Source organism: Talpa occidentalis, unplaced genomic scaffold (assembly GCF_014898055.3).
Source record: "Talpa occidentalis isolate TD23 unplaced genomic scaffold, MPIMG_talOcc4v2.1 talOcc4.15, whole genome shotgun sequence".
Taxonomy (NCBI): domain Eukaryota; kingdom Metazoa; phylum Chordata; class Mammalia; order Eulipotyphla; family Talpidae; genus Talpa; species Talpa occidentalis.
In genome coordinates this window covers 21,480,116-21,504,932 of record NW_023601543.1, presented here as the reverse complement: position 1 = coordinate 21,504,932, position 24,817 = coordinate 21,480,116, and the positions used below count along the sequence as shown (strand labels likewise).

Genomic DNA, 24,817 nt, shown 5'->3' with positions numbered 1-24,817 from the left:
TATATTTGTTTAGAATTAGTGTTGTTCACTCAATGATTTTAAGAGATTACACATTCTGAGTTGACTGCAGAAATCATAGAACTGTAAATACGGCTTTGAGACACGGTGCAGTATTGACATGGTGAATAAGACAAGGAGAGAGAACTCTTGCCCAGCTGGGGAAACTAAAGGGCTATATAAATGGCAGCTGTCCTCTGAAAAGCAAATATTAATAAAAAGTCAGTGAGAAAACTTTCATTTCCATACAGCCCTCTGGAGGTTGCAGAAAAGCAAGCCAGAAAAACTGACTTTGTGATGAGGACTAATAATAAAAATAAATGTCTTGAGCAGATGGACCCACAGCTAATAGATGCAAGACCTTTAAAAGAAATGCAAGTCTTAGAGCTTTCAACTCTGCACTTGTCACTTGTAAAAATATAATGAACCTGCTTTCTCCATTTGGCCCGATGCTTTATTTTCCTTCTGATTTAGAAACCAATCTCATATCGTTGGCATAATTGAGAACATCTGGCCAGAGGGCACCACCATATGTAATGAATATCTGTGGGTTTCTCATCTTTGCACACATAATTAGCGGCATGTCCTAAAATGCCTCCCACGTTATTTCCTAGTTACATCACCATAGTTCATCACTGAAATCTTGTCTCCATAGATGTGAGCACCTAATTACATGTTGCAGAGCTGTTGATACAGAGCTGAAATGAAAATTCATGGACTTGATTAACTAAGGCCCTATTTGATTAAGAACTAAATACAGTGAAACCCATTTGGTCTGTACGTATTGAGGGCCTCCTTTCTTCTGACTTGCTCTGAGTCTTCAGAGGGAAAATCATTCAAAACTGTTGTGTGAATCTTTGTGCTGGGCAGCTTTAATTGCCTTTTTTAATCCTAGGTTCTGCAACAACGGAAGCAGACATTTTCCATCAGGCACTTTTGGAAGGCAACACTGCTACCGAAGTCTCCCTAACAGTACTAGATACCATATCATTTTTCACTCAGTGCTTCAAGGTAACAAGAGTTAGAATTCAGTTGGCATAATTGCGAAGATAGCATCAGACAAAAATTAACTAGTCAGAGGCAGCCTAGATTAGTGAAAAAGTCCTGAGTGAGCAGCCTCACATTACTTGGATGGCGACCTGTTTGGCTGTGACCTTGGGAGTTCACCGAGACACACCTGCCACATCCAGAAAGTGAGGGGATTCTACAAACTGGCCCTTCAGTGCTCTTTTTTTTCTCTTAAATTCCATTGTCATTTTCATGGTTAAAAACAGTTTCGCTTACACTTGTATTAAAATAGCTACCATTTCTAGTCCAAATTATGATTGGATCGGTTAGCCCAAATATCCATCTCTGATGACATAACTTGTCAGGCTAGATGATGTCCAGGCAGTCTGGCTGGCTTCCATAGTCAGGCACTTAGTGTTTTTTCTCAAATGTTTGCCTCTTAGTACAGATCATCATTGCTGTGATTTAAAAAAAAAAGAGGTAAAAGCAATTATCTTGCAGGGTTATTGAAGGAGGAAAATGGGATAATGGATGTGACAGTGCTTTGAAAAGTAAAAATTATATAACTACAATGAAAGGTAACATTAGAGGGAGAACTCAAAAAATGAAGAATCTTGCTTTCATTTGAGTTACACATTTTCCCCTTTTTACTTCCTTCTCTGAGTAATTTAGTTAATTGCTTCAGCTCTCCACATTTACAATGGAAACCTGGCTTGTGCTTTTCAAAGAGGGTTTTAAGGGAAAAGCCAATTATATACTAATAAGAAATAGACTGCAGAACCCCTTCATGAAGTATTAAGTGTATTCTGATTCCAAGGTACTGCAAATTCATTTTTCACTGTGCCAAGTAATAAGGAGGACATTTGGTCTCAAGGTTTGCCTTGTCTTCCTTCCCCCTAGTCAAATACTTCTTATTTATTTAACAACCCTATCTCTTGGTAGATGTCAGTCAGGTACCATTTTAAGTACTCTGCAAATATTAACTCACATGTTTGTTGTGGGTCTGTGTGTGGGAAAGGGCAGTGGCTTCATTTGGGTACCAGGGATCATGAGGGCCAGGGAGGATGGAAATGCTTGAAAATTGAATCATGATGATTGCACAGCTCTGTAAATTTACTTAAAATAATTGAATTTTACATGCAAAAGAGGTAAATTGGATATATGTAAAGTAACTATCAATAAACTTAAAAATACAAGTGTGAACTTTTTTATCCTCCCACTAGCTTTATGATATAGATATTATTATTCTCGTTTTTTTTTTTAAAGATTATTTATTTATATAAGCACTGGGTACAGTCAGAAGCACGGGAGGGTGAGAGAATTCACCAGAGTCAGAGCGGGGAACAGAACAGGCAGACTGATGAAGTACACTGCTGAGGGGAGCAGCGGGTGGCAGGAGAGGTCTGCGCGCCCTGTGGGACCCTCACCCGGCGGCTGGGGATCAAACTGGCATTGCAGAGGCTGCGGGCAGCTTCGCAACCCAGCGCTCAACCACTGCGCCACCGGGGAGGCCCTATTATTCTCATTTTAAAAGGAGGAAACTGAGGCTTACTGGGGTGTTAATGTTACATAGCTGGTTAGTGGTAGAGTCAGGATTCAGATCCACTCCAGTTAGCACAAGAGCCCATGCTTATAACCATTACTGCAGGCTTGGATGTAGGCTAAAGAAACAGCCCTCAAAATCTCATGTCATTCAGGGATTCTGACTGTTGATGTTACCCTTAGACCTGTTACAACCTGCATATACTTTGGGTTTTTTTCTTCTTTTTAGCCAAGTTGTAGCCCACAAATTAGTTTTTTGACCAGTAGACAGTAGGGCTGAAGAAGTTAACCAATGCTTTAAAAAAAAAAAAAAGCTTCACAAGGGCCTCCCTGGTGGTGCAGCAGGTTGAGCGCAGCACTGTGAAGCTGTCCGCAGCCTCTGCAGCACGGGTTCAATTCTGGGCTGGCCAGGGAGCTACCCACATAGCATGACAGACCTCTCCTGTCTCGCCCGCTGCTCCCCTCAGAAGTGTTTTCTATCCATCTGCTTGTTCTGCACCACGCTCTGTCTCTGGTGGATCCTCTCACCCTCCCGCACCTCTGGCCTCTACCCCAGTTCTTGTATAAATAAATAAATCTAAAAAAAAAAAAAAAAAAAAAAAAGCTTCACAAGCCAGTAGTTATTTCTCTACGATTTTTTTATGTCTCTGCAAAAAGCATTTAAACAGTTTATGTAGCCTGTTCAATTGTGATACCCATTATTATCTCTACTCATGGAAGATTTAATTTGTCACCAGTATCTAAACATATTTATACTAAACATCCTCTTTAAAAAAATACTTTTAAAAGTAAATTAGGTAACAGGCATTTAAAATGAAATTGGCCTTTTCCTTAATTCCTACATTATTAGTCACCCTCAGAGAAAAACACAAAGGCTTATATCCATTTTGAGTTTATGATTTCTTAATTGAGAAGCAGTATGGTTAGGTTAATAGAAAATACTCTTCCCATACTAGTTCTCTATTTTCTTGGTACATTGGAAAGATAATCTTTTTTTCATCTGTTTAAAACAATGGAATTTAAGTTTAGATGTAGTTTGAGATGACACACATGTTTTTAAATTAAACTTCCTGGAACTTTTAAACTGGTTTGATAAACAGGTATTGGTAAAGTCAGTTCTCATTCGGGGGTGAGGGGGTGGCTTAACCTATGTCTGCAACATTCTTTTTTCATGTTTTATAGAGCCAACTTTTAAATAATGATGGTCACAACCCGTTAATGAAAAAAGTATTTGATATTCATCTTGCTTTTCTTAAAAATGGACAATCAGAAGTGTCGTTGAAACATGTCTTTGCCTCACTACGAGCTTTCATTAGTAAGGTAAGGGAAAAAGCTGTGTACAGCCAGCGGATGCCTTTGGCAAGAAGCTGGGTTGGGGCAGGGGGAATCACTGAGCTGACATCTGCAAACCTCAGATAATGAAGCCATTAAGTACTGCTTTTGTAAATATAAATACAGAACAGCAAAATACATAAAGGGGGGCTGACCAAGAATCCCCTCAATTCAGGACATTTTTAGTTCACCTTGTTCTTCCTTCTCTCTTTCAGTAGGCTCCTTTGAAGAGTGTCATTTTCTAATGACCAACTTTGCCAGTTTTTCTTCCTTTTTGCTCCTTTTAAAAGTATTATGCTAAAGATACATAAGCTGTGAATACACTCACGAACACTTAAAAGCAGAGACCAAGTTTTATAGCCCCAGGGTCTCGTATGATCTATTGCGAATGGTAGGCCCTTAATGCTTCTTCAGATGAGTGAGTTGTTAATTCTATCTCTGGGCCCTACATTTTCGGGCCACTTACCTCATCTAAACAAAAACCTCAGACTAGGCTTTAAGGAATAAATGTGATTGAAAGAGACAGCAAAGATTTGTTTCTGGTAGCTTTTCTTTTTATAATATAGTTTATGTATTTTTCACATCATTGTTCATTTTTGTACAATGTTTGCTTTCTCCTCTAAGGTGTAGTCCTGGTAGCTTTTAAACTTACAGAATAAGCATCATGAACCAATATGGAGTTAAGATTATGGAAAGGCACAGTCTACACCAGTCATATACACACTCAGAATATATGTGTATAATGCAATAAGACCAAAAAAAATTCTCAACTAATCTGTATAACTAAACATGAAGACCTTTTTGTTATTATTTGTGTGGTGGCTTATTATAGTCAATTGATAGAGAAATTGGGGAAATTTGAGGTTTGGTTTTTTTTTTTTTACTGCCATTCTTTAATACAGTTTGTGAATAAAGTATATAGAGAACTGAGTTCAAAATAAAAATGTTGCAGGAAACTAAGGGGAAAAGATTCTGGAATAATTCCTTTAACAAACAGTTACTGGTTAGGTAGTTACTGGTGCTAGAAATTGTTAGGGATACAATCCCTGAGGGCTTTTTATCTAATAGGTTGACACACAAACATGCCACTAGGATAAAAGAAGTTAATACAGAGAACTGAGGGTAGACTGGAGAAGGACGGGAAATGCTCTAATTTAGCAAAAGTTTCTCTTTAGTACTGGAGCTAGGATTTAGTAAAGACCCAACAAAAGACTGAGAAGGTAAATGAGAACCAGATGATTGAGTACTCATCTTAGGAGTCATATTTCATATAGACATCAGGGAGGGTGGAAGTAACAATTAGATTTCCATTAAGAGCAAATTGGTGCAGGCAGGGAAAAATCTCTTCTAAAAAGTAGTGTGAAAGATGGATTAATGGCATGCTTAAGGTAGTAAGAAGACTTTTTGCCATAAGCTAGATAAGAGATGAGGGCCTAAAGTAAGAGTTAGAGTGGACATGGAGAGTCAAAGGCAGGAATGGTAAGGAAATAGAATTTTTAGGATTTGGTCATTAATTCACTGGTTGGATTGTGGAGTGTGATGGCTGATGTGATATGTAGGGAGGCACAGAAGACTCTTAATCTCATCCCTCATGAAGCTTTCAGTCTAGTAGCAGGAGAGAGACTGAAAATAAACAGTCAAGTAATTGTTATTGGATAAGTACTAGGAAGAAACCAAGATGCTGGAATAGAATACAGTGATTTGTAGGAGATACCTTACTTTAGATAGGTTTGTTGCTTTTACAATGAAACCTAAAAGATGAAAGAACCCAGCCATTTGGAAAGCTCAAGGAAGAATACTCTAGGGAGAAGGATGTGCATATGCGAAGGCCGTAACTTTGGAGAGAGCTTGAAATTCTGGGCACCGGGCCTTCCTAGTGGCGCAAGGGGTTAAGATGAAACCTGTGAAGCTATCCGCAGCCTCACAGCATGAGTTCGATCCCCCGCCTGGCCAGGGAGCAACCCACATGGCGCAGCAGACCTCTCCTGCCTCACCCGCTGCTCCCCACAGCAGTGTACTTCGGTCAATCTGCCTGTTCTGCTCCCTACTGTGTCTCTGGTGATTCCTCTCACTCCCCCCACCACACACACACCTCAGGCCTGTACCCCAGCTCTTGTATGCATAAATACATAAATCATTAAAAAAAATCCTGGGGACCAAAAGGCCCACTTTAGTTGGAGTTTAGCAATCTAGGGATCATCAACATATACGTGGCAGTTGAAGCCATGGAAGTGGTTTAATTTCCCCTAGAGAGCATGTAGAGGTAGAACCCAATAAAGGTCATGAGCAGAATGTCAGAGAAAAACAATATAGGAACAATTGAAAGAAAAGTCTATAGAGGAGATGAGAGGGGGCAGCCACAGGAGTAGGAAGAAAGGCAAGGAAAAAGGCTATGATGGCAGACAAAAGAGAAAAGAGCTTCAACATTATTACAAGGCCCAGAGTGGACAAAACATTAAGAGGAGAAAGAGAATCTGTTGTCATTGATTTTGGCCACTGCCCTCGTCAGAGGAGTGATGTAGATAGAGTACAGAGAATTAACTACACAGCAGCGATATTCTCCCCTAATCCTTCTCATACTATATTATCTTGCCCAGCAAGATTTGGTTTAATCTGGTGAAACTATTTATGGGACTTCCCAATTGCCAATGAGAAAACACTTATTAAATATTATCCAAGTAGCACTGCTCTTGCTATTAGGGTGCTAAAAAGAAGATAGGTTCCTGTGATTCGAGTTTAAATTCAAGAGTCCCAAGGAGCAATTTAGAAAACTGGCCTTCTAGCTTCATACTCCCTGGAACTCATCCATTATTGTATGCCCAGAAGCAGCTTACTACCTGCTCAGATGTGAGCATACAGAGATCATAACAGTGTCCTGTCATATGTAAAGTTTATCTTCCACCAAGCAGACTGAACACATTCTCAAAATAATAGCCACTTGGCTGTTTTGAGGATTAGATAGTCACTTTGTACTAATATTTTTCTGTGCCAAAATGTATCTTTTTTTTTTAACATAAAATTTGTTTTTCTTTTTTTCTTTTTTTTTTTTTTTAGAGTGCACAATAAAATTTATTATAGCTAGTAATATATAAGGAGGGAACTACTGGGATATAAAAAACAGGGGGATTTAAAAAAGGAGAACTATCAACACAGCTCTCTTCTCAAATTTTGTATTGCCTCCATAGCTATGATCCCATTGAGATAGTTGTCCTTATTGCTTACACACATGATTGACTAGGTTCCACGTGCAAGATAATAAAATTGAGGACATTTGCTGTGTTTAGCCTCTTGCCTTTCTGGGGGAAGTCTTGTTTCCCATCGCTTCAATATTTATCTCTTTATCCTCATGGGCCTCAAAGTTCTGTCTTCCCACCTTGCCTCACAAGATTCACAGGAACTCTGAAAGTCTTCTTTTAAAAAAAATTAATTTATTTTTTATATTCCCCATACAATTGCAACCCTCTTATTTTGACCCCAGTCCCTCCTTTCCCTACCCCCCACCCCACATAGAGTGTCTCTGGTTCATAGTTGTTTGTTGATTTTGATTTTTACTTTCTTATAGTTATCCTTTTTCCTGGTCTCTTATTTAAGTTTTGTTTTTCACAAAGGTGGGTGACAGTCTAAACACAAAATACCAAGCAACAGAGGCCAGTAAATGTACTGAGTTTATGCTGATGAGGGTCAACATGTATCTTCCCCCCCCACCCCAGCCCCACTGGCAGGACTCATTTATTTAAATAAGTGCAAGGGAATGACAAGTATCTCTTTTTTAAAAAAAAAATTTATATATGCAAGAATTGGGGTACAGGCCAGAGTTGTGGGGGGTGAGAGGATCCACCAGAGACAGAGTGGGGAACAGAACAAGCAGACTGACTGAAATACACTGGTGAGGGGAGCAGCGGGCGAGTCAGGAGAGGTCTGCTGCGCCATGTGGGTCACCTCCTTGGCCAGGGATTGAACTCATGCTGCAGTGGCTGTGGATAGCTTCATAGGTTGTGTCTTAACCCATTGGGCCACCAGGGAGACCCCATGACAAGTATTTCAAAATCATATCTCGACATTTTATGAATGGAGGATGCGTGTGTATATGTTTGGGTGTGTATACTTCATCTCTACCCCATTTTTTCAGTAATCAGCTTTACTTGCTGAGTAGATAGATGCCCACGATAATTTTCTCAGCATTTGGACATTTGTAGTTAAGGAATTGTTTGAAGACAGAACAAAAGAGTAAGTAATGCAGAACATCCTTCCATTTTTATAGCCCAAATTAGACCCATCGATCATTCATTCATTTTAGCCATTCATTAATTTAATACATATTATCAAGAATCTACTAGCTGCTTTTTTCTAGCCCATCATGGGCTCTTCTCAGATCTGTAGCTTAGAGTCAGGACCTCACTTTTTTGTAGTGACTTACATACTGACTTGAATCTTTCCATCATTGACACATGCTGGTCCTCTTGTTAGCTAGTTCAGGTTCTCTTGAGACCAGGGTGCTAGCCTTAAGATGATCTTATCATCTCGACTCCCCCAGTATGGTGTTAGGCGAGGATACAGTAGGTACTTCAAAGTTGGTTGATTATCTGGCTGGGTTTTTAGGCACTTACTTAATGTTTTTCCTGTTTTTCAGTTTCCCTCAGCCTTTTTCAAAGGTAGGGTGAACATGTGTGCTGCATTTTGCTATGAGGTTTTAAAGTGCTGTACTTCAAAGATTAGTTCAACCAGGAATGAAGCCTCTGCTCTTTTGTATCTTCTGATGAGAAACAACTTTGAGTATACCAAAAGGAAAACTTTTTTGAGGACACATCTGCAGGTCAGTGAAAATCAAAACTCTTCTTCTGTTTAATCTTTTGCCTCTAGATCAAGATCGAGGACTCTCCAGTCCAGTAGCTATTGGGTGCATGTAACCATTTGGTATTTTGAGGTGTGACTAGTCTGAATTGAGATGTGCTGTAAATACAAAATACACATTGGTTCATACGAGTAAAATATCTCAATTGTTTTATAATTAACTATATGTTGAAATGATATGTTGGATTAAGTGAAATAAATTAAAATTCACCTATGTCTCTTTATAACTGACTACTAGAGGGTTTAAAATTACGTATGTGGCTCTGTCACATTTCTATTGAACAGCTATGCTGTGGAGCATAGCTGTGAAGAGCAGACTCCAATTTAGATTCCAGGGCTGCTACACACTGTGGCCTTGAATAAGTTAGATTTCTCTAGTATCTCACTGCCTCCTGTGTAACACAGTGGTAAATATTCATACCTACCTCATAGGGTGGGTGTGAGGATTAAACAAGATGATAAAATAATAAAACACTTACTAGATATTCTGGAACAGGTAAAAAGGTTTGTGTTTTTCACATTCCAGCTTTCCTAGTTATTAAAAAATGAGAGAGGTCTCAAGTTATAGTGGAAAGCATGGACTTTGGAATCAGATCATAGCTCACTCCTTATTTACTTTATGACCCTAGGCAAGTTGCCCAATCTGTCATAATGTTTTCCTCATCTTTAAAATGAGGCCCTAGCACAGTTATCTTGAGTGTTAAACATAAAGTGTGTGCAGTTCCTGACCCAGTACATAGCATGTAATCGACACTTAGTACATGGTAGTTGTTATTCAGCACCTCCATGTTCTTGTGCTTATTTGATGAAACAAACCTGAACCAAACCACAGTTGGAAATTCTTGGCTCAGTAGACCTCTTCTTAATATGGGAAATCCTAGGTTGTATTTATATCTTCATTCCCATGATCTGTGCCATTGTATTTGTTCATTGTAGACTGGATTGCAAATGGGGAAACAGCCATAAGAAGTTTTTAAAAAGTATCATCACAATGCAAAAATCTGACAGACGCATATGTTTCTGGTGTAAATCTTCCATGTAGTTACTTTTGGATACTAGGGCCATAATTACATGTTAGGGTTTTTACTGTTCACTTTTATATGAAGTTTCACTTGAATACCACCTTCTCCTAAAACATTCCTTCAATTAGTATACTGCTATGCCCGAAATTCCCCATTAGGGTCCTTTCTTCTGCGTCAAAGCATCAGTTCTCTAAAGTCCTTTATTCAGATATCAATGAATTAATATATGCGAAGACTTAACATGTCTGGCATGTAGAAAGTGCTCAATAAAGGATTAATTTTATTGTTAATAATATATTATTCTATATAGCATTATTACTTATTATTATATATTGTAGTAGAATATGTGTAATAATTAAAATAAGCAGCATTTGTTCAGAGGACATTTGTAAAACGATGTTTGCTTCTTCCCACAGATAATAATTGCTGTAAGCCAGCTGATAGCTGATGTAGCCCTAAGCGGAGGATCAAGGTTTCAGGAGTCTTTATTCATTATCAATAATTTTGCAAATAGTGATAGACCTATGAAGGTATGTTCTCATTTCAAGTCATAAAATAGAGCCACGTTCATTGTCAGGAAAGTTCACACTCCTAAAATTAAACTGTCAATTAATTTACAACTTTCAGTAGTATTGAGTGTACAGGATGTAATCTTTTTTTTTTTTTTTTAAAGATTTATCTCATTTATACAAGAGCTGGGGTACAGGCCAGCCAGATGCGTGGGAGGGTGAGAGGATTCACCGGAGATAGAGCGGGGAACAGAGCAGGCGGACTGACGAAATACACTGCTGAGGGGAGCAGCGGGCGAGACAAGAGAGGTCTGCTCACCATGTGGGTTGCTCCAAGGCCAGCAGGGATCGAACTGGTGCTGCAGAGGCTGCGGACAGCTTCACAGCGCTGTGCTCAACCGCTTGAGCCACCAGGGAGGCCCCAGGATGTAATCTTCATGAACCATGACTTTGTCTTGTATCTCTAGCACCTAATATATACATAGCATAGCTGATGTCCAGTATCAGTTGAATGGATGAATATGTATACATGGTTGTTAAGCTAGTAGGGTTTGAATTTTTTCTGGGCTTGATTTCTAAACTTGCTCAGAAGATGAATGTGCGCTGTCCTAATATTTTTTCCATTTATTATATTGGTTAATTAAGCACTGAATTTAGAATTTCACAAAATCGCACTTCTTAGAGTAGTTAACAGCTCTCTGATTCATTGCCAACAGATGAAGAAGGGCACCGAAAGAATTCATTATTTGATGATTTTCTGAGTTTCAAGAATCCTCTTTTAACTGATGGTGGCTTGCCATAGATACTGATTGTCAACTCCAAGCCCAAGGCTATCGTTTTTTACTCATCAATTGGCTGAGACCAAGCCCAAAGCCCTGACCACCATTCCTCTTTCTTACCTATGTGCTTAAGTCTTAGAATTTTGTAGAAATTTGTTTGTTGTTTCGTTGCACAGAGAGCAGGTTCTGATCTCCAGTGATGATGTGTGTGTACAAAGGAAGAACGATCCTTTGCCAATAGAGGACTTTTCCTCCCAGGGGAATCATTCCCATTCTTGGGAAAGGTCATTTTTCCAGGATAATCTGACAATGTTGTATAAAATCTGGGGGAGGGGAAAGCCCCAAAGTCTCACAGTCACAACATACTTGATGTTTGGGACGTGTATAATTTATCTACCAAAAATATTCCCATAGGAACACGCCTGAGACTGAAAAAACACTGAGTAGTGCCAGCCATTCTCAGGCTGGGAAAGTTTGCTTTTCAGCCAGTTTTACTGGTTTCCCAGGGGATTGGTATATACTCCAATTAATCCCATGAGCATAGAAACCACTTAGGTCATTTAGGATCTTTTAGTCACACATAGAGTTTCTTTTATCGGTTGTTCAATCTTTGGTGCCATGTCATATAAAAGTTTGATCAGTACCTTTTCAAAGCAAATGGGGTTTGTTTTGGTTTTCCTTGATAGAATGTCTTTTTCGTGACTCATTTCTGAATGACTTCGTTTTATTCTGGTAAGGCAGTCATTACCAGTAAACCCAATAACAAGGTGTGTGCGGGTGTGATCCTGTATCTCTAAATCACACATAGTGTTGTAAGCCAGTGTTACCTCAATTATAAAAATTAAAAAAGAAACAGGGTGTATGCCTTTCCGCTGATAAGTGAAATCTTTATCAGTGTGTAAGAAAGGACTTTATGTTTAGCATTATTACTTTTAAAGGAATCAAGAAGCCACTTGCTAAAACCATTTCTTCTGCATTTGATTATATTCACAGTGAAAGCCTTTCTAACCCCCACACTCCAGCGGGGTAAAGAGGAAGTGATTGGGCTTTCTTAATAGTGGCCAGGATAAGGAGAAAACTCTTAGTATTTGAGGGGACAAGACCAACACTTTGAGAGAGGTTAATGATCTCTTTAAACTCTTCAGAGTGTTTTGTGATTCACACACTCTCATCTGTATAAATGAAATTGTTTGCAGTGTGGTTTCACCTGAGCATATGGAGTAGTTAGTGTGTAGGAATAGGTATGCTTGTCAGTATGAAGTGTGGCTAAGAGCACTCACACTGAGGCCAGACAGCTTGGGGTTAAGTCCCATGTACCACTTAGCAACCTCAGGACTTTGGCAAAGCCACTTTACTGCTGTGTCCCTCAGTTTTCCTATAGGTAAAGTGAATTACAGTAGCTCTTAATTCATAGGGCTGTTGTAAAAAATAAAACATGTAAAGCCCCTTGACCGCTACCTGGTGCACAGGTAGTTGTTGGCAATTTTTAGCTTCTCTTGTAACTAAAATGACACAATTATGGCTAATATAGATTACTCTCGTGACTGTAGAACTCACAGTGGAGGGATGGGCCTCAAAGCCTCTAGTCTAGCTCTAGAGTGTAAGCTTTTAGGTACTGTGAATATAGTGCTACTAAATTTGGACCCTTTGAAGTCTGAGCTAGTTGAATATTTTTAAAAGAAATCATGTAAAGCTCATGGACATGCTTCATACCAAGAACTAAATACCTAGGTATGCTATACGTAAAAAGGGTATGTTGTTCCCAGGATTGGATGTCAGTGCTCACAGCACATCCATAATACTGATAAACATCTCCTTTCTGTTTGTTTTAAAATTAGGCAACTGCGTTTCCCTCAGAAGTCAAAGACTTGACCAAGAGAATCCGTACTGTTCTTATGGCCACAGCTCAAATGAAGGAGCACGAGAAAGACCCTGAAATGCTAATTGATCTCCAGTATAGCTTAGCCAAATCCTACGCAAGCACCCCGGAGCTCAGGAAAACCTGGCTTGACAGCATGGCCAAGATTCATATAAAAAATGGAGATTTTTCAGAGGTGAATACTTTAGGTTATATTGTCATCACAAGCCTGCAGACCCCCTGGGGCACACGCTGACCTTTCTTTCTCATTGTTCTTCAGGCAGCAATGTGTTATGTCCACGTGGCTGCTTTGGTGGCAGAGTTTCTTCATCGAAAAAGTAAGCTATTTTTTTTTTTACTCCCACCCCACCCCCCTGAAGCAAGCTATTTTTGTTCTTAAAAATGGGAAACTTTTCAGTTACCACGATACTTGTCTTTGTAGTATTCAACTGTGAATGGGATTTAATTGAGCCCTGTAAAATAGCTTCACCTTTAGCCTCCTTCAGTGTTAAACTGAAGTTTTTATTTTTTAAAGAAAAGTCTCAATTGTTCATTTTGTCTCTGCTTTCGTTAAGAGTATAAGTTAAATAGTGCAGGGCCAGGCCATGACCCAATGTTTATTTTCCAAGACTGTCTCCCTGGAAGACTGCCACAAATTAAATTCTTCTTAGAGCTCATGAGAAGCTCTGGATAATACAGAACACTTTTTTTTCCTCATCTGCCTCAACTTCACCAACAGCTGCCCACACGCTTTGTTTCTAATAGCTACATTAATTGAACAATACCTTGGTATTAAAGGGAGACCAAACAGCAGCAAGATGGCTGAATAAGAGGTCCTTCATTTGAATAAGCCCCTGAACAATTTAGCACCCATCTGTAGACAGATATGCCTATTTGGGAGCAGTGGGATTCAGCACCCCACACCAAGGGGCCTGTTATTGGCACACAGACCTCGGTCCTGGCTATGGACCCTGCAGTGGCTCATGAACAGCTCTAGCCCCTCTTGGCTATAGTCCAGATAATCACCCTCACCTGGTAGAAATCTAGAAAAGTTCCAGGGCAGTACTGGAGCAAAAGAAAAAAAAAACATACTAAACAACTGACACATTGGAGACAGATATTTTCCTGTTTAGAATTTTTAAGAAAAGACAATAGTATGTCCTATTGGGTGGCTGCCTAAGCAAGCTACAACTTGGGCCCTCTTCCCTCCAGGGATGACTGTTGAACACCAGTGAGGGACTATTCTGGATCCTTTTTTCATGTTTCAGGCAGTGAACTGGGAAAGGGAAGGAGGGATGTAGGAAAGCAGTGCTGTCCCTACCCTACCCACACCCTCTGCCTTCTTTCAAGCAGCCCATGCTCTTGCTCTTTCTACTAGAGACCAGAGAGACTATCATTCTCCCCTTTTCCTAAGTGATGATACTGGGTGTCAATTACTCCCATCCTCCCAATTATAACATAAAAAACAGATCTGCATTTCCTTTTATTTTGTCTGAGAACCTCAGAATGTCCCAAACCTCATTCTCTGGAGGCTGGACTTTATGTACCTCTTCCTCTTCTCTTCCTGAACGAGGGCACAACTGTTTTCCCCAGGGAACACTAGAGTGAAATCTCTACATTCCTCCACCACCCCTTAGCATTGGAGATGCAGCAAAGTTTCGGGCCTGTCAGGCTTTCCCCATATACAGAAAAAGGAATTTCCTTTCCCATAGCATCTGCTCTTTTCATTCCTTTTAGGGGGTAATATTGCTTCCTTTCCCAAGTCTTTTGTACCCACGATCCGATAACTTAAATTCTACAAAGCTCTTTCTTCCCCAATTCCTTCTCATTCATAGCTTTTTCCCTTTTTCCCTCCCCTCAGAACCCTTGCTTCTATCCTTTTTCTGACTAACAGTCTTATCAAGGGTTACTTTACTTCCCCATCTTCCAAACCCATCGTCACTAGATAATTTGTGTTCAAGGTAATGGTCTCTACTAGGACAGTTTGGACCTTCCTTTCAGACACCTGTCAGGAATATAGAAACTATAGCTTTGAAGTAGGCAAGGTCAGGAACCAAGGTCAACACCAGAAAGATCGATAACAGACTCCGAGACCACCTTGTATCATGCCTCCCTCTGTTGCGATCTCGCCATTGGCCACATCTTGATTCAGCAGCTTGTTTCACCTGAAAAAAATCTTTCTAGGGATAAGGGGAATCAGAATTTCCCCCCAAGCATTTTAAAGGCCCTTATAACAAAAGGATTGGATGGTGTGCTGGGTGTGGATGACGAGGGGCTTGTCATCAGACATAGTCAGCAAGGTAAAGCGCTTATAAGAGTAGTAGCCCCTGGAGCTGAAAACCACAGCAGTTGTCCGTATACCAGATGGGTGGACAGTGCACTCCAAAATGGCTGTTGTCCTGCTTGTTTCTGAGCAGTATAACTGCCTTCCTTTAATATAATATATACACCAGAAGACGCTCCCAAGATGTTTTGTTTGTGTTTTTTTTTTTAAGATTTATTTATTTATTTTATACAAGAACCGGGGTACAGGCCAGATGCACGGGACGGTGAGAGGATTCACCAGAGACAGAGCGGGGAACAGAACAGGCAGACTAACGAAATACACTGCTGAGGGGAGCAGCGGGCGAGACAGGAGAGGTCTGTCGCGCCATAAGGGACCCTCGCCGGCCGGCCGGGATCAAACTGGTCTTCATGGCGCGGCACTCAACCGCCTGAATCACCAGGGGAGGCCCCTCCCAAGATGTTTTAACCTCATCTGATCTGAGACCTAGAAGGGTGTGCCTTTGTTATTCTTTTTAAATTTTTATATTTAATTTGGTGTTATATTTTAATCAAGAAAAAAATTTTGCTTTGGAATTTTTTTTCACAACATTGTATATGATTCAGAGGTATAGGATCCCATCGCTTCAGAGGTTTGCTACCACACCACACCCACCACAAGGTACTCATAGTCCTCCATATTTTGCTTTCCATCCTCCCCCTCCACTCCTCAGGTACCCTCAATTCCAGTCAGACTTTTCTTCCCCTAAATCATGGCCTTCTAGAAAAACCCTAGATTTGGGAATCACTTAAAATAATCATTGCCTTAGAGCAGATAGGAATTTTTCCCCCAGTCAATGGACTTACCTGCCTGAGGCCTTCAGGAATGACCTTCTTTATTGAGGACTGCATTTTTTATATACTGATTGGGGTTTGGGGGCCCTCTCACTTACTGCCCAGCTCTTGACTGCATAGAGGTGATCAACTGGAATGCTTTCTCCTAAATTTCAGAAAGTTCTCCTAAGGCACTACTACTCAGAGTGTCCTGTGGACCAGCTGTGGTCTGAGAACTGTTTGTTACTGGTTCACAACAAGTAAATGAATATAAATCAACTATGTCATGCAAGACGACATTTAGTTCAACTGATTTATTTTTCATAGAAAAACTTTGTTGAAGAAGGAAGTGAATTGATTTACATTCTGATGCAAGTGCCTTATCTTGTGGTCCAGCATGTTGAATAAAACTCTCCTAGAGGTCTGGAACAGACCATTTTAGACATACTTACCTTCAGAAATGAAGTATATCTTACTCTGTCTTCATAGTCTTTGATTATCTAATTTCTTTGAATAAAAATGGCCCTTAAAGTCCAGTGGGTCAAAGTGAATTTCATTGTCTCAAAATATTAAAAATGGAGCTACCATATGGTCCAGCAATTTGCTCCTAGGTATATACCCCAAAAATGCAAATGTATATGTCGAAGGAATATATACATTCCTGTGGAATAGCCAAGCTACAGAAACAACCTAGGTGCCCAAAGACAAATGAGTGGATTAGGAAGATGTGGTATATAAACGCAATGGCATACTACTCATGTCTACATAAAATAAAATATGTGTGACAACATGGATGGCTCTGGGTGGGGGGAATTATGCTAAGCAAAGTAAGTTTGAAGTAGAAAGGCAAATACCCGATGGTGTCACTTTTATGTGGAATATAGAGAAACAAAAAAAAGGATCAGATAAAGCCAAACCAGTAAGAAACTCTAGAAATATAACTGTAGAACAGAGGCTACCAGGGCATGAGTGGGAAGAACAGAGTGGAGGATTACAATGAACTTTGGTAGAGGATTATGGGTATCTTGTTGAGGGGGTGTGGTGTGGTAAACATGCCTGAGGGGTGTGAGCCTATACCTATAAATCATATACAGTGCTGTAAACCAATGTTGTCTCAATAAAAAGTAATACAAAAAAAGTAAATTTCATTTTAATTTTTGCCTTTACTACTTCCTGAACGGACAGCCACTGACTACTCCCCAGCTGTTTCTCCCTTCTTGGGACTACTTCAAAAGAGTGCTATCTTCCCTGACACAACTTCATCTCTCACAGAAGTGTGGTCTTACATGATAACTAGTGTCCTACCTGAAGGTTTGTGTCTAGTGAGCTTTCATTTAGACAAAAGCTGGAAAAATCTAAGCTCTGAAACATGACTTTTTTTTTCCCATGAGAATTCTAAGAAATCTCAATGTCTGACTTTCTCAAACCTTCCCTCGTCCTTCCCCAGACTCTAATCCCAGCAAGCTTACCACCAGATGTTTAGTTGTGAGTAGGTTATTATTCCTAAGCCTCATAATTAGAAATAGATTACAACCGCTATCAGAATTTGTTCCCTCTGTGAACAGCTCTTTTTCACTGGCTAGCCGATTCTGTTATGAGGAGGCTAAATTTTCCTTAATTCCTAAGTTCCAGCCCACTGGGGTAAGAATATAGGTAGCCAAAGCAGGAGTGCTTGGACATGTTCTGTGCAGAATCTGTAAGGCAACCATATGGCTTTCTCTGCCTAGACTCTTGCCTGGCAATAGCAACTTGGTCCACAATCCAACAGCAGCTGCTGGCATCTGGAGCTCAGTTCCTGCTTCCCAGGGGTCCAGCAGCAGAGTCACTGATTATACAGCTCACAGCAATTATTTTTTTTTCTATCTTGGGAAAGCTAGATTATTTATTGATGAGTTTATTTGATAATAATAGTTCATTGAGCACTTCTTATATGCTAGGTTCTGTTTGAACACTTCAGTTTTCATTTAATTCTTATAAAGTAGCTATTATTATCTCTATAGTACTGATGATGAAACTTTTTACAGTCCCAGAGAGATAAGCATGTCTAAAAATCACACAATTAGTGATAGACTGGGTCTAACTCCCAAATCTGGTTCTTTCAAGGCCCCATCCTTTTTCTCCAAGGATGTTCATCCTTGCCATCTGTTGTTTCCTCCATCCTTAGAAGTCTTAACTAGACTATACAACAACCCACTTCCTTTTCACATACTCCAGTGAAATTAGGAACTAGAGATGGTTACAAAAGATCATTCCATGGTTACCTGAAAAGTACATGCCCTACTTGATTAAGTGACAGATAACAAATGGACAAAGGATCAAAGGGTTAAGGACAATTTTTAGATCACACTAGGGAAACATCTGTACCTACCAGTGACTATGCATAGTCAGAATGAAACTTATTTGTAAGTAACTTGAGCTCCCTTTTTGGGAAGAAGACATGTAGAGTGTGCAGTAGATGGAAATAGTTTCTATAAGTCTTTCTTGGTTACTGAAAATTGTATTTAAGACCTTAATCCTTCCATAGACACCTGTTTTTGTTTTTAAGGATAACCAATCCCTATAAGGTTCCCTGTTATTTACAAAACATTTTTAAAATAAATTAACTTCACTGGTTTTTATTCACACAGAATTATTTCCTAGTGGATGTTCAGCCTTCAAGAAAATTACTCCCAATATAGATGAAGAAGGAGCCATGAAAGAAGATGCCGGGATGATGGACGTCCATTATAGTGAAGTAAGAGTCCTGGACTTGCATTGCCAGTTATATAAATTTAACTTCTTAAAATTTATTTATATTAAAAAGTTATTATAGCTAACTTAATTTGGAAGGTAACTGAAGTTGATGAGTTCTTAAGCATTTTAACTGCCCAGGCAAAGATGTCCTTGTTTGGAATGTGGAGTCCTGACTCTGGAACTGTTCCTATTGTCTGGTTTTAGAAATGCAAACATGCAAATACTCAAATCACCATTCAAGTAACCAGATCAGGGTTTGCAAAAAATTACGAGTACTTTGGGGAAATAGCCATTAAAAATATGGTTATCAGTATAACTGCTAAGCAGACTATGCATAAAAGTATTTTAAAAATGAAAAATTTCTGTTCTGAACTTCATATTTATTGTACACTGATTTAGGAGCAAGACTCTGGACTTGGTGATACAGGAGCTATAAGATAATTAGTTGTAAATGGTCCCTCACCATTAGTGTCTACCTGAACAGATAATCCAGCTCCATGAAATGGGAAGAAAAGCCATGAAAATATCATTCGAATAATATAGACAGTATGGCCCGTGAGGCATCAAAGACGAGAGCCTTTGAGCTGAGGTAGAACAGAGGAAGTTTGATTAGAGAAGGCTTTGAAGAATGAGGACACTCTGAAGGCATTCTGAGGAAAATAGGGATAAAAGTAAAGAGGTAGGAAAGTATAAGGCATATTTGGGGTACAGCAAGGAGATCATTTTTGCCAGACTGATGTGTTCATATAGAGAAGAGTGGTAGCTGAAGTCATATTGTGAGAGGCTGAATGTTTGGGCTTTATTCAATAGAAAATTGAATTATTATCAAATGCTTTTTAGCAGAATAGTAGCAATATGAAAGCAAGGCAGAGGAAAGGCTAATTTGGTGGAATGTGGGGGCATACAGGAGGTAGATGGGTAGGCACTGGGAGCAGAGGCTAGAAAGTAGGTTGTCCCAAGAGTCCACATGTGATGTAGTCAGGGCCCAAACCCAGGGTGGGGATAGGTTAAGGAAATGTTTTGATGAAATGAGAAGACTTGCTGATTGTGGAAGGGGAAGATAACACTGAGATTTCAAGTTTAGATATTACAGGAAAATAACAGATGGACGACTTTACAGAGAAGATAATGAATTCAGTTTTTGGTATATGTTGAATTTGTGAAGTGAAAGATTGTGAAGATAGAAATAACTGTCAGATCATTTGAAATTTGTAGCTGATTCTAAGGAGAGAGATCAGAGTTGCAGATCTACCTCTGGAAGTCACATCTGTGTGAAAACCAAAGTGAGGATGGAAAATGATATGGCAAGACCAGAGAATCAGGGACTAAACCATAGAAAAGTTCACAAAGAATGGAAAGACAATGATGTAAAAATCAAAATAACAAAACCCGAGAGACTTAGGGGGTTGTAGTCCACAGAAATACATTTTTTAAGGTGTATTAAGAAACGTGGAACGGCCAGGTTAAAGTAACCCAGACCTGTTTCATACTTGATTGTTTTTTTTAAAAATACAAGCAAATCTCAGGTTCGCTGTGGATCACTTGGCTCAAGTGATATGTCTGACAGCTTTATTGCTTCTTGTATATGGATCTCTCTCCCCATCAATAAAGACAATAATATGACTGTGGTCATTGAGCAATAAATACAAAAACTCTTTAGAAGTCATTAAGTACTACATAAATCTCAGGTTTTAATCCTGACTTACTTGACAAAAAATTTCTTCTAACATAGAAGAGTAGATATTTAAAACATGCTTGCTAAATGAATGAACCATAATAGAATCAAGATATTTGATTATAATCCCAGCTCAATTTTTTACTTGAAGCCTTGGATAACTTAATTCATGTTTTTTGATCTTGGTTAACTTAGGTGGTTTCCAGAGACCTCCAGTTTTTACACTCTGACGGCAGAAAGAAAGATTCAGGGGAATTCATGGAAGATAAAGAGTGGGTTGCAACTGAGGTTACGTCCTTGCCTCCCAAACAGCAGCTTCAACTTATTCATAAAAATAAGTTGACCCCTTTTTATAGTCTCAAGAAGAGTAGTTAATGTTTATTAGTCAAGAACTATAATCAGGGCCTCCCTGATTATAGCGCAAGGGGTAGTGCAAGGGGTTAAGATGCAACCTATGAAGCTGTCCGCAGCCTCTGCAACATGAGTTCGATCCCCTGGCCAGCCAGGGAGATGCCCACATGACGCAGCAGACCTCTCCTGACTTGCCCGCTGCTCCCCTCAGCAGTGTAGTTCAGTAGATCTGCCTGTTCTGCTCCCCACTCTCTCTGGTGAATCCTCTCATACCCCCACACCTCTGGCCTTGTATGAATAAATAAATAAATCTTTAAGAAAAAAGAACTATAATCAGTTTTCTGTATAAACACATTTTGGGGAACTCTTTTGTGTTCCACACTAATAAATTATACGTTCTTTATCTGATGTATACAGATTAAAATTTTGTTCTATGAAGTACTGTTTTATGTTTCCGTTATATACATAATAAGACTTACTCTTCATGCCCTAGCCAATAGAAAACAACTGACATGGATTTACAAGTTTTATTGAAATACAAATTGTTGTCCATTTAATGCCTGTATTTAAATACATGAGTTAAACCAATGATAATCACATTCATTTTGTCTTTAAAACTGAATTTCTGACTTTCGATTTGCAATGGGCTTTAAAGATATAATTAGCATACAATAAAATACATCTTAGGTGAAGTTTTTTATATCACTTCCTTTCTATTTTTTTTTGTTTTTTAATAATTTTTTAAAGATTTATTTTTTTTATTTATACAATAGCTGGGGTACAGGACAGAGGCACGGGAGGGTGAGAGGATTCACCAGAGACAGAATGGGGAGCAGGACAGGCAGACAGACCAAAAGCACTGCTGAGGGGAGCAGCGGGCGTGACAGAAGAGGTCTGCCGCTCCATGAGGGAATCTCCCTGGCTGGCCAGGAATCGAATCTGACTTGCAGAGGCTGCAGACAGCTTCACAGCGCTGCGCTCAATCTGCTGTGCCACCGGGGAGGCCCTAATTAATTATTTTTTTTTTCCTTACATCATTGTAGTCCCCATAGTTCTCCTGCTACCGTATCATCCATGAACCATCATCATATTCCTTTGTGTTCATCCCACCCATTTTGCCCCCTCCCCCCTCCTTGTTTGTTCAGTTCTGTGTCAGTTCTGTGGTCACCTTGCTAGTTTTTACTTTTTCTTGACCTTTTGCTTTGTTTCTCTATACTCCATGTATAAGTGAGACCATCCAGTATTTATCTTTTTCCTTTTAATTTTGGCATAATCCCTTCTGGCTTCATCTACAAAACCACAAGTGGCACATGGCACAAGTTTGTATTTTTTGATCACTGAATAATAATATTCCATTGTATAAATACACCACAACTTTTTGATCCAGATGTCTAATTGGGGGCATTTGAGGGGTTCTATGTCTTGGTTAAACGAAGTCTGATGAATTTTCTATGCACCCATGTAACCTACCACCACAAACAAGAAATAGACCATACCCAATTCCAGTCACCCTCCCCACCTCCACCATTTGATTTCTATCATAATAGATTGGTTTTATCTTTCAGTTTAGTCTTTAATCTTCAGTATTTTTAGTGCCATAACAATGAGACCATTTAATACCTACTCTTTTACATCAGGATTCTTGCTTAGCCTGATGTTCTTGAGGTATATCCATGTTGCTGAGTATATCAAAAGTTATTTATTACAAAATAATATCCCATTGCAATGAGACATGATTTTTTAACCCATTCCCTTTTGGTGGATTTAGATTATTTCCAGTTTGGAACATATCATCTTATGACCTCTTATGAACATATGCTTTCAGGTTTCTTAGACAAATACACAGGAGTAAAATTGCTGAACCCTAGGGAAGTTACATTAACTTTATAAGAAATGACCAGTTTTTCAAAGTGGTTGAACCATTTTATAGTCTCACCACCAGTTGATGAGATTTTCAGTTGCTTCATAGCCCCACCAACATTTGATTTTGCTTTTTTTTTTTTACTTTAGCCATTTTTATTTGGCATGAATTAATATTTCACTGTATTTTTTAATTTGTGTTTCCCTAATGGCTAATGATGTTGAGCACTTTGTCATATGCTCCTTTGCCTTTCATATATCTTCTTCTGTGAGATGTTTGTTCCATTTTTGGGCTATATTTAGAATTTGCATTATTCACTTTTTAAATGTTGATTTGTGGGACTTCTTTCTGTAGTCTGGATGTAAGCCCTTTGTTGGATATATGTGCTGCCAATGTATTTATTAGTCTTTGGTTTGTCCATTTTCTCAATTGAGTCTTTCATAGAGCAGAAAGATTTGGTTTTGATGAAGTCCATTTTGCCATTTTTTAGTGGTTCTTTTTGTGTTTGGTTTGAGAAACCATTGCTTACTACAAGATTATGGAGATATTATAGTCTTATATTTTCTTCTATAAACTTTGTTTTTGAGATTTATGTTTAGGTCTATATCTAAAATTTATCTCTGAGCTTGGAATGGGATAGAAGTCAAGGTTCTTTTTTTTTTTCTAGACAGATTTTAGACATTCCACACCATTCAGGGAAAAGAAAAGTTTCCTTTTACCCTTGGCACCTTGGTCAAATTTCAGTTCTTCGTGTGTGTATGGGCTATTTCTAGACTGTTCTATACCACTTATCTATTTGCCCATTTGATGCCAATGTCATGCTGTCTTGGTTGCTGTAACTTCACAATCAGCCTTAAAATCAGGTAATGTTAGTTCTCCAACTTTATTCCTTTTCAGAGTCATTTTGCCTGTTCTATATCCTTGGAATTTCCATACAAAAATTAGAATTGTCTTTTCTCTTTCCTTAAAATAGTCTGCTGGAATTTTTTTAGGGCTTTTGATAAATTTGTATATCACTACATGGAGAATGGAGCGCTTAACCATATTGACTCTTTTAATCAATGAACATTTATTCAGGTCATCTTTAATTTCTCCCAGCAATATTTTGTGATTTTCAGGGCAGAAATCTTCTGCTTCATTCATTATTATATATTTGATATTTTGATGCTACTGTGAATAGTATTGCTTGCATTTTTTTTTCAATTTGGTATTGTATATAGAAATACAATTGATTTTGTATGCTGGGCTTGTCACCTGCAACCTTGCTAAATCTGCTTATTAATTTTAGTAGTTTTTATATTCCTTAGGATTTTCTACATACACAATTATGTTATCTGCACAAAAGACAGTTTAACATTTGTCAATGTATACTTTTTTCTCTTTTTCTTGTCTTATTGCACTGACTAGGACCTTCAGCATACTGTTGAATAGAAGTGGTAAGAGCATACATCTATCTTGACCTATTCCCAAACTTAGAAGAAAAGTGTACAGCCTGTACGTTTTTACTAGGCACCCTTTATCAGATTGAGGAATGCCTCTTCTGTTCCTTGTTTCCTGAGTGTTGAGTTCTTCCAGGTGCTTTTTCTGAATCTATTGATGAAGCTGCTTTTCTCTTGTATTCTCTTTAAGTGGTGTATTACATTGCATTTTTGCCTAATTGAAAATCAACTTTACATGCCTGGGACAAACCCCACTAGCTTGTAACCAATCTTTAATTTCCCCTAAGTTCTTCCCTCATACTGTTGCTGGAAATTTTAATTTGGCTATTCTATGTTAATACAGATTATTTATTCAATGAACACCTACCATGCACTACCACTATATTAGTCAATGGAGAAACCAATATAAATAAGATATTGACCCTACTCTTGAAGAGTCACAGCCTGTTTACCAAGTCAGATATATAAATAATAGGCAAGTAATGCAGTGATAATTTTTTGCCTACTGAATCATCAGAGTATAGGGGAAAAGGTATCTCATGTCTTGCTTGATTAGGAGAAAGATCCTGGAAGGGTACTACCTAAGCTCTTTTAAAGGAATTAGTCAAATAAAAGGGATTAAAGGAGGCACAGCATGACTGAAGGCACAAGGTTAAGTCAGCAACATGGTGCTTCATGGGAATTGTTGGAGTATGAAATACAAGACTGGACATGATGACTGATGACATTATAGAAGCATTGGCCAGATCACTACAAGGCTTAAA

General features: G+C 38.9%; 1 protein-coding gene across 2 annotated transcripts in view; it reads left to right on the top strand.

Annotated features, from left to right (window-relative positions):
* Positions 1 to 24,817, top strand: part of DOCK11 (dedicator of cytokinesis 11) — a 175,087-nt gene that overhangs the window by 134,137 nt on the left and 16,133 nt on the right. For both annotated transcript variants that reach the window (XM_037512033.1, XM_037512031.2), the window contains 7 exons: positions 893 to 1,008; positions 3,730 to 3,867; positions 8,510 to 8,692; positions 10,169 to 10,282; positions 12,879 to 13,094; positions 13,179 to 13,236; positions 18,622 to 18,728. In XM_037512033.1, the coding sequence (XP_037367930.1) occupies positions 893 to 1,008; positions 3,730 to 3,867; positions 8,510 to 8,692; positions 10,169 to 10,282; positions 12,879 to 13,094; positions 13,179 to 13,236; positions 18,622 to 18,728 (932 nt within the window). The remainder of the gene's footprint in view (positions 1 to 892; positions 1,009 to 3,729; positions 3,868 to 8,509; positions 8,693 to 10,168; positions 10,283 to 12,878; positions 13,095 to 13,178; positions 13,237 to 18,621; positions 18,729 to 24,817) is intronic.